The sequence below is a fragment of the Melanotaenia boesemani genome, chromosome 19, assembly GCF_017639745.1.
Source record: "Melanotaenia boesemani isolate fMelBoe1 chromosome 19, fMelBoe1.pri, whole genome shotgun sequence".
Lineage (NCBI taxonomy): Eukaryota > Metazoa > Chordata > Actinopteri > Atheriniformes > Melanotaeniidae > Melanotaenia > Melanotaenia boesemani.
This window is the reverse complement of record NC_055700.1, coordinates 11,887,464-11,900,965: the sequence shown is the minus strand read 5'-3', so window position 1 is coordinate 11,900,965 and position 13,502 is coordinate 11,887,464. Positions and strand designations below refer to the sequence as shown.

General features: G+C 36.3%; 1 protein-coding gene across 2 annotated transcripts in view; it reads right to left on the bottom strand.

The window, feature by feature from the left end:
• The window catches only part of dym (dymeclin), a 50,966-nt gene extending 38,423 nt beyond the window's left edge, over window positions 1-12,543 (bottom strand). Inside the window, exons 1-8 of one of the 2 annotated variants that reach the window (XM_041970310.1) lie at window positions 12,310-12,543; window positions 10,885-11,094; window positions 7,950-8,002; window positions 7,658-7,751; window positions 6,831-6,967; window positions 6,125-6,197; window positions 4,527-4,652; window positions 3,265-3,401 (exon numbers count right to left, since the gene is read on the bottom strand). In XM_041970310.1, coding sequence (XP_041826244.1) covers window positions 3,265-3,401; window positions 4,527-4,652; window positions 6,125-6,197; window positions 6,831-6,967; window positions 7,658-7,751; window positions 7,950-8,002; window positions 10,885-11,024 — 760 coding nt within the window. In that variant the 5' untranslated portion in view covers window positions 11,025-11,094; window positions 12,310-12,543. The remainder of the gene's footprint in view (window positions 1-3,264; window positions 3,402-4,526; window positions 4,653-6,124; window positions 6,198-6,830; window positions 6,968-7,657; window positions 7,752-7,949; window positions 8,003-10,884; window positions 11,095-12,309) is intronic. The other variant, XM_041970311.1, reaches the window with a different exon arrangement.
• Between the last annotated feature and the right edge of the window lie 959 nt (window positions 12,544-13,502).

Here is a 13,502-nt window from a genome sequence, read left to right as displayed (position 1 = left end):
TGTGGTTCACCAAAATGATCAAGGACAGATGTCTTATTACATGTGTTATTTTGCCCTTTTCTGTAATTACAAAAAATCTAAAGTACAAACCAGCTCTGGCCCTCGGTTAGCTTATTTCACAAGAGTGTAGTCTAAACAAAATGTCCAAAATGTTTGGACAACCATTTTGAAGACTTGGAAAGAGCAAGGTATTCAGGAAAATTAAGGGCTGTCCTATCATTTTCCACAATTTGATAATTATTACAATTTCAATGATCTGTTTTATAGAGCATTTCTTATGTTGATTTGTGGTAAATTAAAAAAAGAAATAATGCCAATTTACTATAATAAAGTATTGTGTACATAAAGTCCATAGTATCATATCTGTATTAAATTCATGTTGTACACATACATAAGATATACTGTAAAGCGTCTTTGTTAAATATACCTTAATTATGTATCAGGAATTTCTTTGAATTTCGTGAAATTCCAATTATACTTCCAGAAATTCAAATTGCAGTTCCGCTTCCTCTTTGTGTTTTCAATTCATATTCAAATTCAAGAATTGAAGTGGAATTCAGGTGAAATTCTTAATTCAATTCTAAATTTTGTACAAGCCGGCTGGCTGATAATCTGGCTGGATAGATCAGTTGGCAGGGCATTCGTCTTTCATGTGGGAGACGTGAGTTTGAATCCTACAGGGGATGAATATTTAACACCTTCTGAAGGTGTTAAACCGGGCACCTTCCAATTAGGTCCTTAGGCAAGACCCTTAAAACAACCTTCAATTGGAATGATTGCAAGACAAGAGGAGAGATCCTAACTCTAACCCTCACACTTTAAAACACCAATGTTTGATTGTGAGAATAAACTGACTAACCTGAGATAGAAACGCATTACGTTTGCAATTATCATAAAGCTCTTTGACTATTTGACTATTAGTTTATTATTTCAAAATCAGGATCAAATTCAGATACGTGCGATACATGTTTAGTATTTTTCACTGGTTTTCATTTGATTTTGTATTTTTCTTAAAAACATTTAAATAATTAAGTGTGCCACTGAAATTAACTGATGCTATGACATCTCACTGTGAGCACCAAATCTGTTTAATCTGTTTCAAGTCAGATGAATATTATTTTAGCACAGACTTGTTTGAAAGTCTGCACTAAGTAAGTCACAGCTTAGTAAATGAAAAGACACAGATAACAGAAGCCAATAAAGTTTTCAGGGATTGAGGTATTTTTTTCTGATGTTGCATATAAATTAACAGGACATAGCTCTAGTTAATTATCTTTATAAAGCTACTAAAGCATAAAAGAGACTAGTGAGAGATGCATATTCATCATTCAATTTCTACAAAGCAATCACTGTGATCTTTTGTGTTAGACCTACCAATAAACATCCAGAGAGGAACACTGACTTGGATAGGAAGTTTTGCATTAAATATTTTGTGAAAATGAAATAACACTCTTATTGTACATTCTGGCAATCCTATGTGTCTATATGCACTGGGCACAGAGAGACAGAGAAAGAAAACAAGTGTTGATTCTGAGCTTTGAGTATAAGAGAGCTTGCGTCTTTATTGGTCTGTGTGTGTATAAGGGAGGCGGCTGCAGACAGACAGGCTCTAGGGGATTACAGAACAGGACAGGGCATCATAACTCATCAAGCCGATCACTGGCCGCAGACAGACAGGCTGGGTTGAATGGTGATTGCTCACTGATAGGAATCTGCCTCCAACAACCAACAAAGAGCATTTATTCATGGGGGAAACCCGGCCCTATTCTCACGCTCAAACAAACATGCATTCAGTGCGCACAAACACACACAAACAGTGCACTTTACCAATCTAATATGTAAAACAAGCTCTGTTCATGTCTGACTCATCACTGTCGTTCACACTGTCATGGCTGGTAGCTTTGCTCATATTTTCAATTAAAAGATTAATCAGATTTCGCTCACTCCTTGGCTATAGTCAGAAAAGAACAAGAAGGCTTTTCTAACCCTTTTACAGTCTTATTAAAGTCTATTTCAATCATGGAAACAGTTTAATTTCGATTTAATGGATGTGGTGGATCTTCTTGAAAAATATCCCATACTTTGCATGGGTCTAGAGCATTATTTAAAGAACAAGTTTTGAAAGGAAAAAAAAAAGACATTGCGCACCTATTGAGATAGCGCATGCCATCATACGAAGACATAGGGGTTAAAGCTAAAAATCATCCCGAGCTTGACTTTTTTTTTGTTTGTTGTTTTTTTTTTTTTTGGGGGGGGGGGGGGCTTGTATGCATTTTTATAAATAGAATAAAGGTTTCACATATCAGACACTGTTTCAGTGAATCTACCAGCTCTGTTGAATAATTTAGTCAAGATATGAACATTTCAAGTCTTCACAATTGTAAACTGAACTGTGTGTTAATCAATCTTCATGCTCTGTAGAATAATTCAGTCCAGATTTGAACATCCTATATGGAGGTTTTTCAGCAGGACCTGGTCTAATGTGGTCTTGGTCTCCAAAAAGCAGTGAATTGGCCCTTTTTGAATACATCACAGATCAGAAGCTAACTTCAGTAAACGTCTGGCTGTGTCTCTAAATATGTCTTCCATCCCCGCTCACAGAGTTAAAAAACTAAATGGCCTGATGATATTTACCTTATTTAAATGACAGCATGTCATTTCAGACTATACATGGCCGCATGCTCACAATTCTCCTCCACCCTGATGTGCAAAGACAGGTGTGCGCGCTCACGCAGGTGTGCACACTCCCACCAGCGGACAGACAGAGAGCATCTGTCTGAAAATGTGTGGCATAGATAACAGGTAATAACCAGGTTTCACAAGCTTACAAAACTGAGGTACCAATGTATTCACCAATGTCTCTGCTCTATCATATCTAAAGAGCCGATAGCCTAGATCTAAACTGCAGCTGAATCTAAGCTACACCTTTTCCTAAGGCCCCACTTAACTTCTAATTGGTTAGTAATGTGTATGAGTTTTTGTCGCAAAAAACTCTATGCGCAGGAGATCTGGTACGGTACTGTAACACTTTAAGCCCTGAGGACACCATTGAGTTGCACAAGGTTTTACGTGATAAGGCATTGAGATTGGATAAAGTGCAACACATAGAGCCTCTAAAAAGCCCGCTACAGACATGGATTGTAAGAAATGGATGGTATTTTTGGATCATTATGATAAGCTAACATGTAAAATGTTCTTTTGACATCAGCTTATTTTTGCCTCATGCCTCATGTTGTTTTTCTGTGTTAATGTGTGTGCACGTACTTGCTACCCCAGATGCCAGCCCATAAAACAGGCCACCTTCAGCTTTTGGCTCAAAAATGTGGGTTGCAGGAGGACACTTCTCCTGTCGGATGAAGTTGTAGAGCAGTGTCTTCACAAGTCGACTGGTTAAACACAAACTGGAAAAACAAGATACGGATTTAAAAAGATCAAGGTGGAAACCGGTTTGAGCAAACCATTATTAGAAATGACACAGACCTTTGAAATGACTGTATACTGGCATCCCAATGCACTTCAAAGGTAAGATTAAATTCTGATTATGACTTGATTTCACTTTATTATCCATTTTAGTCAACATTATAAAAGGTACAGAGATTCACTCATATCAGCAGCTGGTCTAAAACTGTGCTGCATGCAAGTAAAACATATAGAACAACTGAGACCCTTGTAGCTTCAGAATGTGTATCTACATTATTAAAACCAAATCTGTCGACATTATAGCTGCAGATTCTGTAAAATTTCACTTGTAACTGTTAAACCGAAAAGTTTTATTAAATAGGTTTAAAACCACTGGGTTCCTTGGTTTCTTGTTTGTTCAACAGATAAAATGAGAAGATTTTACATTTCAAAGACAACAGTTTCTACTGAACACTGGAAAGGAGTTGCGACATGATATGAAGTTTAACTACAAAAGTCTTCAAATATTCAAACAGGCATTTAAAGGGTTTAAATCCTGAAATTGGTTGAATGTTTTCAGTAGGACAGAAGTTGTTTAAATGATAAAAAAAAATAATAAAAAATATAAAATTAATTTAAAAATGCTGAAAAACATATTGATATATGACAATTTTATATCGGAGCGTGAACACACACACTGACAGTTGACCACGCAGTGACCTAACTCTTGTGACTTTGAGGAGGGCACAAGAGTTAGGTTTGTTAGTTTTCTTTTTTTCCTGCAAACTTCTTCATTTGCTTCCTTCAACAATCACGGACTACAAGATAAGCGTGGAGACAAAGTATCTCTTTTCCTTTTAGCATAATCTGAACGTCACATGACGTCTCTGCTGGGAACATGACGAGATTGTCTGAAAGCACAGAGATGCCAAATGTATCAGAGTGGATCAGATGGCGTCACAATGGATTTGGAGAAGATCCACAATTATCAGGCACCATGTTCAAAAAAGGTCACCGCCAGATTGTGGACGGCCCACTTTAAATCTTCATCTTAAAACTCAGTTTCATCATTTAGGTTAGAGTTAACAGCAATTATTAGTTTAATCTAAATGTGCATGGTGTCTCACCATCTTCCCTTCATGATGTGCTGGTAGATTAATCCATCTCGCAGGATGTCTTTGTGGAAGAGCTGATAGGAGAAGAACACCAGCAATGTGGTCACTGCTTCAAACAGGATGCTGTAGGTGATGTCTCTGTAGGAAGACATAGTAACATGAAGAGTTAATATTTACATTAGACAAGGTGTAAGTTGAGCAAAGTCAAAGAGAATAAACTCACAACACATACACATATAGCATGCAAACATTACTTTCACCAAAGTGCCTTCCTTTAATGGCTGTTTCACACCAAAAATAAAAAAAAGGCTTGTGGCTCAGGTGTAGAGCAACTGAAGAGGTAACATAAAAACATGTTATAATACTAGTTATAGATTATTTATTTATCTTACTTATTCACCATAAACAGGAACAATCCTAATTCTTCATAACCTAATGTGATGTTTTCAAATTGTTTCTAATGAGCAATCCAATCTCGTCACAGTCCATTACTTGAAAAATTATTTCTGTTACGCATCTGGGACTAGAAAAATAACTATCTATCATTCATTTGAAACAAAGCTACAAAAGGTGCAGCAGTCTGCCTGGGATTTGGGGAAGCTATACCAAAAGAAAGGCCAGAATCCCTAACTAGGAGCACGTACAGAGGAAATGGGCCGACAGCCACAAAGTGGTGAAGGGAAGAAAAACAGGGAGTCTTCAAGCTTGAGACAATGAATAACGTTGGAATGCTGAATGCATTTAGACAAGGGCCAGGGTTTGATGTCCAGAGACAACAGAAGAAAAGGAGAGAGAAACAGAGAGACAGGAGAGAAAGAAGATAGAAAACTCTGGTAGGCAGAAGAAAATGTCAAAAATGAAATGCAACAGTCATGGGAAAAGAGAGAGAAAGAGGACAATACAATATCAAGGAAATAACAAATGCCAAGTCGTTTTCTGTGAACTGTTTTGACACTGCTAACAAGCCTGTGTGGTGTGCAGATGTGTCTTTGTGTGCTTCTCTGACAGACTGTCAATCAAATAATTCAACCATTGATGAGCCACCCACCCACTGAATAATTCACTCATTAATTCAAAGTGTGTTAGTGTTTGCACCACCCAGTGGGAGTAAAAGCTGATTTTATTCTTCAAACATTATGTTCTTTTCTCTCCCACTCATTGGAAATGTTCTTAATTTTTTTATTTTTTCTTCCGCAAAGCAAGCAATGTTTTCTCTCTTTCTTCAGCTCTCAGTTACATTCCTTTCTTTTTATTTGTTCCACAGTATCTCAAGATGTCAGCTCAGATTTTCATCATTGTCTGTCTGGCATGTTCAGTAATGGATTTAATCTTTTATTGGTAAACAAAACAAGAGACGAATAATACACGTGCCAACTGCTTTTTATCACATTATCACTAACATCCAAGGCACATCATCAATGCAAAACCATCAGAAAAAAAAAATAGTCAGATGAGTAAATGAGATACTATGAGGTGATCAAGTAATCCTGAGTAATTACCATTCCCATTAAGAAGTCAGTACGTGGGGACAACTGCATATAGTGTTAACAAGACACAGTGTGGTGTTTAATTCAACCTTCTCCTCACATGCAGACGCAGGAGGTACTTACAGCAGGGGCACTTCAACAATCAGGTGAACAAGGTTGGACAACAGCTCCTCAAGGAGGTCCTCACTCTCTGCATCTACATGAGAGGTAGAGGGAGTTATTATATGAGACATATATGGCAGCTCCCTGTTGATCATAGCCAGTGACTCTTTGTTCTCTTCATTTCCCACAGTCTCTCTTTCCATCTTCCCATGCCTCATATTTCCAGTCTCATTTTGCACCAGAGAAAATTAGGGGAAAAAAAAACAACTAATAAGGGCAGCACACTAATTTACCAACACGACAGCAAGAGAATAAGAGGAACAATGAGGTCAACATCTTTCAGTGCTTCCCAGCAGTTTAGAACAATGATGCCTAATGATGAAATTAATCAAATTAACTTGATCTGGGGTCAGATAAGCAGCAGGAAATTGATGGATGGACAAACCAATTAGAAATGATTCTTTCCATTCAAGCCAATTTACCAGTGCAAGGAAGTCTTACGTTTAACCATTCTCTCAATATTGTGATAATTCACTAGGAGCCAAAAGCATAAAATAATGCAACCAAATGTAAAAATGAGCCACCACTATTGTGACATTATGTGTGACTAAAGGTTTTCCCCCAGAATCACTTTGTAACTCTTACTGTTGATTTCTTCATATTAACACATTTATCTACAGCTGTATTTCAGACTCTTAATGACGCACCCACTAGTGACAGAGCTTACCTCCACAGTAGCCTGGTGCCCTCTCCTGGTAGGAGAACTGTTGGTGCAGCTCTTCTTCACTCATTTCTCTGATGAACACCTTGAGCAGGCAGCGGATCATGAACAGCGCATTGTGAGCCTGCCAGATGAACAACTGACTGTGGAAGAGAAAATGTGCATGCAGCAGGGTGAAAGCTGGCCTTGTGGCATTTGTTAATTAAACAAAAGCAGCTTAAAAGGAAATTTCCACAATATCCACACATTGCTGGAGATACTATAGCTACACTACTAGCTCATTTGACCTGACATTACAGTGATATATTTTATCTGGAGGAGGATAATGTCAGTTGATAATGTTGTTAATGTCAGTTGTAAATGCACCCAGGCCACATCGGGAGGAGCTCAGTTCCTCACTGTGATCAAATCTAAGGAAGATGTCAATGCAATCAAGACAATGCAAGCACTTTATTTCTGCAGCTTTCTGTCCCTTTCCATGGCATGAGGATAAGGTTGACTTCATTGCAAAAAAAAAAAAAAAAAAAAAAAAAAGACATTGATGCACAGGTTACTGTAAGTTCACATATGACAGAGCAAAATATAAAAAGAGTTAATAAGACTGAAACCATTTAGCGGAAGTCCAGATATTACTCAAGCACTAAAGATTAGCAGGGATATATAATCAATGATACCTAATTAACTGAATATACATACCAAGTATGCCAAGAAAAAGTAGTGGATGGTAAATGATAATGCCAACCTTTAATGGGTTACATTAGGCTACATACAGTTTGTATTTGTCTCTGTGTTTGTCTCCATTAAAGGACAGGAAAGAATGTCCTCATACTCACTCTTGGCATTCTGTTGAAATTTTCAACTCTTTGGTTCTTCCCAGAAAGATTCTTACAAGAGCACCAAAGTTCCCTGTTCTGGGATTGTTTTCAACTGGGGGGGAAAAAATGAGAATATTTTATTGTCACCAACATATAATTCTCATAAAATGCATAATTCTGCTAGAAAGAATATAAATCTTAAATTTAAATATTAACTCCAAAGAAGTCAGTACACTCTAGAATGCCTCAGCTAATATATTGTTATGTAAAAAAAAAAAAAACAAAAGCGTTGAGCAAATAGACAACATACTTAGAGTCTTGGCCAAGGGAATGACAGCCTCTTCTAGTAACTTGGAGTCTCCACTGTGAAACAGAAAAATAAACAAACAAAAAATGCACCAAATGATAAAGAAAGTAAAACTTGCAATGCAAGGTTACATATAATAACAATCATAAAATTCAAATTGTACTTTGCAGTTATCAGAGATCTACAAGAGTTGAAATAGAAAAAAAAATCATATTCTTATTTTACTATAATTTGTGTTAAGATGAACTGCATGACTGTTTCTGATAAATTTACTCGCTGATTAGGCCATTTAGGAGGGATTCGTGTACAGTATATGCTTTAGAAAATACTGTTTTAAGCTCAAAGTGCAGTTAGTTTAATTTTCTGAAGGTCATGTGTCAACATGCCAGGAAAATGTCTACTTTTCATCATGTTCTCCTTGGGTGTTAACCATGATAATCATTAAAAATAAAAAAGCATAATTAGCTCCAACAAGCCAGAGCAAGCAGGAACTCATTAAAATTCTTAAAGAAATATTTTAACATTCAGAGAAATGAAAACAGGTAGTTCAATGAGAGCTCCTTGTAAGTAAGAAGCTATGACAGTGAGGTAACGTAATTTCACACAGGATGAGACAACCCTTCCCCTTAAACATTGTCTAATAAATATTTATAGTAATTGATGCTCATGTTTCCTCTTTAATACATGCTTAACACAAAGTTTAAAACATTGGTTGCCCAATTAAAGAGATAGCATAAGACATAACTTTCTATTATGGGATGACATCAACCAATTATATCAATGAACAAGTTCATTAACTCCTGTCAAATCCAGATGGAAAAGAGGCACAAACATCTTTTCCACCAAGAAAAGATGGTGTAGCTTTTCATTTTTCTTTCAATGAAAAAAAAAACTAGCAATGCTGCTGCTTCTGCATCTTTACTTTTCTCTTGGGAAGTCACAATTGTTGACCATCATCAAACTTAAAACCCAAATGTACCTGCCAGCATAGGAGACTGATGGTCCAAAACAACTGTGCCATTGGGACAAACTGGCTGGGCAATATATCAAGATTTACAAATATATCGAGACTTTATCGGACGCAACATAGAAGGAAGGAATATGGTTTATATCGAGATAGCTTGTTTTGAGTTAAAAGCATCTTTTCTTTTGCATTTTACACAGCTGTATTTTTTGTTATTGTCATTGAAAATTACTTTTAATTTATTTTGTTTTAGGAGCATTTAATTTAATATAAATGTACTTTAATTTAATTCAGCTGTTTTAATGCACATGTGCTGCTGATCCTTAATAAAAGTATATTTAGCACTGAAGGCTTTAAATTAGAGCTGTCTCTTTGGTTACTTGACAAAAAAAAAGAGTATATCGAGATATATATCGTATATCGTGATTCAGGTAAAAAATATCGAGATATAAGATTTTGTTCATATCGCCCAGCCCTAGGACAAACACACAACCAAAGCCTTGCAAGCTAATCTTCCCAGAATAATCTAAGTTCCCTATCAATAGTGTCAAATTCAACAGAAAGTCATTTTAACACACGACGCAGAGCAAAGCAGCCCACACAATGACAAACTCATAATTTAAGAAGGATTAAAGAAAATTGACTGAAGTGAAGATTTAATGCAAACCAATGGCATCCTTAGTTAGGCAAGTTTTTATAAACTGGTATGACATGAATACATTATAATGAACTGAACTGGATAATGATCAGTTATATTAGACTTTAACTGAATTGCAACTGATTAGATAATAATTGGACTGAAGTGGACTGACATAAAAGGACTGTTCGAAATGTATTTTCTCTTTAAAGCATCTTGAGATGACTTTAGATGTGAATTGATGCAACATCTTCATTTTTTCTTCTGTAAGTGTAAAAGAAAACCTTTTTTGACGCTGTAAGATTCAAACCTACATCATAATTGTCCTTGCAGAGGCATACTTAATGTTCTCATGAGGACCTACTTTATTACAGTGAGCGAGCTATTACTGTAGCATGGTGGCATAAAGTACATTTTTATTTCAACTTTTGCTTAAGACTAGATCAAGACACTGTGTTGCTCAACATGATTCTCTATTGGAGCTGATATAGATGCAAATCTATTAGCTCCACGCTGGCTTGTAATTTTCAATATTCATGTTTGTGCAGATATTTTATATAACTATCTTATCTTCTGCATAGCTGGGAAACGCAGTTGTTTCTGACTTTCTTTTACAGAACTTTATAATGTTCTATCTAGTGTTGTGTATTTTCTGTCAATTAATTTATAACATAAATAAATGTTTATAGGAACCCCAAAATCTTTTAAAAAGTGCTGCTACATAAAATTTAACATCAGTCACAGTCCACATCTAAAAGGGAGTGATCTTGACTTATTAACACTTTTGACAAAAGACCTAAATGTTAACAATTAACTATCCTCACTCGAGTGCAACAACAACCTTGTTGGTTCATTACCCAGATAAGCTCTGCAAAAACCATCTTTAAAGTTTAATGTTTTATCCTGGGTGGGAAATGTTCTTTGTTGCAATATACTGGCTTATACTATTTTTTATAAATCACTAAAGTGCTTGCAGGAAGTTGTCTGGTATTTTTAAGAAATCATCAGATGAGTCAGCCAGCAGTTATCTTCATTTTTAAAGCTCACCAGCCATGCAAATAAAATAACAAAGAAGAAATACAACTCAAGAAAAGTTGCTTATGTCACTGTGACCTTAATTTCCTTTCTAACTGCTCTGTTGTTTTATCTGTTTAGCATGTGAAATTTTAATCAAAAGCTCTGGCTGACAGTTGTTCTCATTGTCCGTGATTTTGAAGGTGAATTGCTCTTTAGTTTCTTATTTCATAGACAGGAAGATGGCCAGTAGTGGGGTATAGTGGGACTGTTTGATAAACATCTTGTTGGAACACTATTAACATAGCAAACAAAGTGTTTACCTGCTGGTGGGACTAATGAATGTGAAGGAGATGAGCTGATTCCAGAAGGGGTCATTCTTAGATATGGACACTGTGCCTACTAGGGCCTTGAGGTTGGGGTTATCAGACAGATCATTGACTTGGCTGGTGCTGGCTCCCATCTTTGCTGGCTCCTTTCTGCCAGACAGGCCACTCTTCACCACTTATTCACCAGGCATATGCCAAATCCTGCTGCACAGAAAGCATGTTAGTCTTTGCCGTCACACATAATGAGTAACCATGCTATAAACTAGCCAAAGTCACTTTATGGGAAAGTCATTCCTGTGATATGCTGGGCTGTTCTCATCACCCATTGTAGAACTCTACACTCAGCAGCTATGGGGTTCCCATACCAGTCTTATAGTTGTTTAGCTTTAACGTGTGACATGAGTAGCCTTATAAAGTACTTCATAATGAAAGGGGTGTGTGTCACCCAGCAACTGTCATTCACAAATCTAGCTGTGGTTTTCTTCAGGGTTGGAATTACTTGAAGCAGGTGGAAACAGTGGAAATAATAAAAAAAAAATCATTTAACTGTTTAGCACTTGCTCAAAAAATGTAGCCAGGGGTTCCACCAGGTCCAGTTGTTTTGGTTCACTCTCATAAGATACTACTATACCTCCTCTACAGATAATGTGTGAAAATGAAACAGCTGAATAGCTGATCTTCTCTAGCTGGTCTGCGTGGTCGGTGGCTAACATTCATTATTACTCAGGTGGTACTCCATTGTGTAAAATATCTTCTCTTCTTGGGTTTTAAGGGACAAACTAAACCATTACAGTATTAAAAAATAAAGACACCAAGTAAACATAAAGGAGATAAAGGAGATATCTATCTATAACGGCTAGACTGACTACAGGATACCCACTGACAGACCAGGATGTCTTTTTTTTTCTTTTTTTTAGTGACACACCTTTTGCATACAGGTGTAGCCAGCTCCAGTGACCTACTGCACTTAAGAAATACCCAATACTGTGGAACCACAGTGTGTACTTTTCATACAGAACTAGTACCACAACAAAAAAAAAAAAAAACAAGAGGAGCTATGAAAAAATTCATTTTGATACTCCTTTGTAGTGTCCAATTCAACTAAAAACTATCAGACAGCCAAATGTGTCTTCTAATGGAATGAATTTTTGTGGTTTTATTATTTATTAATTTATTTATTTTTTAATAATCAACTTGCATGACGTTAGCTTATATCGGTTGCAAGTGAAGGAATTAGCCAACGCCTTGTAAATTTCTGCAGTCAACACAGTGAAATGCCTTTTACAAAAAATAATATAAAATCAGTAAGTTAAATCTCCCACTTAGGATGATACTGACCCATGCGTAAATAATAAATTATTATCCAGAAAGCAACTAACGTTCACTGTTAGTTTGTCATCAGCTGACCGCTCGGCTTACCTGTCATAAATGCTTCTCGCAGTTTCCGTGGCTCTGTTGGCTTCCAGAACAGTTAAGGGCAGATTATATTTTCCTCAGCGTCCCACTAACTAGCAGGTTTTGTCCAGATTGTTTATCAATTGTCTTTAAAACTGAAAATACTTTCAAATGGAGTGTGATTCAGTTAGCAGTTCACTCTGCATACCCTTTCCTCCATGTTTTCCACGTAGCCTACCCTGGCGTAATGACAACATTGGTGCGTTGACTACGTCGTTGACGTTTAAGCTTAGTTCATGGCAAATGGAAATTTGTCATTTCAGAGTTCGGAGTGAGAAACTTTGTTTAAAGATGGAATCTCACACGCAATAAATTCTCAGTGATAAAGAAAATCTTCCTTTATGGTTTTGGAACCTGTTTGCACACAGAGTGCCACAAACCTCTGTTAGTAAGTAAATTCCCTGTTTCTATGCACTCCAACCAAAGCCTTTTTCTACCGAGGAACTTAAACGCACCAGAGTAGGTATTCACCAAACCTTGCCTGTGTGGTGCACCAAAGAGGACCACACTATACATGCTTTTTAATAAATAAATAAATAAATAAATAAATAAACAGCCTATTTCTATTTTAACAAAATATATATGAAGTACCCAAATAAATGAACTGACATTAATACCTTAACAATAATGTATTAAGGCATTATGCCAATTAAGGCTTCTGGCCTACTGTTTACCTTCTTGGCCAACATTATTTGTGAGGTCTGTAAATCTGACAAGATAATTTGGGAAATCATTAAATTTTTCATAAACTGAGATATGTAAATATTTACCAATGATTTGGCCAAGTTTTTTATTTATTTTTCATCCCAATGAGGCATCAAAACTTTTGTCACGTGTTGATGTTAATGTTTAGATCTGAGTAGCACGCCAATGTTAAAGCTTTAGTGCAAACTTCAACCTTACTAAAAACTAGACAGTGACATTTAAACATCTGAGAACAGTTCAAATAACATACAGTTAATGCAACAATTTAAGCATAAAATTGGCCATGCTGTCATGGGCAAAAATAGCCTTTAAATTGATATTTTAAAACACATTTCTTTAGTTTAAATTAGAAATAGCCATAATGATGACTGGGGTATTATCAACTGATATTTAAAACCACACTCATGATAGGACTCAATATAATACTCAACATCTCTTTGGTTTTCCAAAAG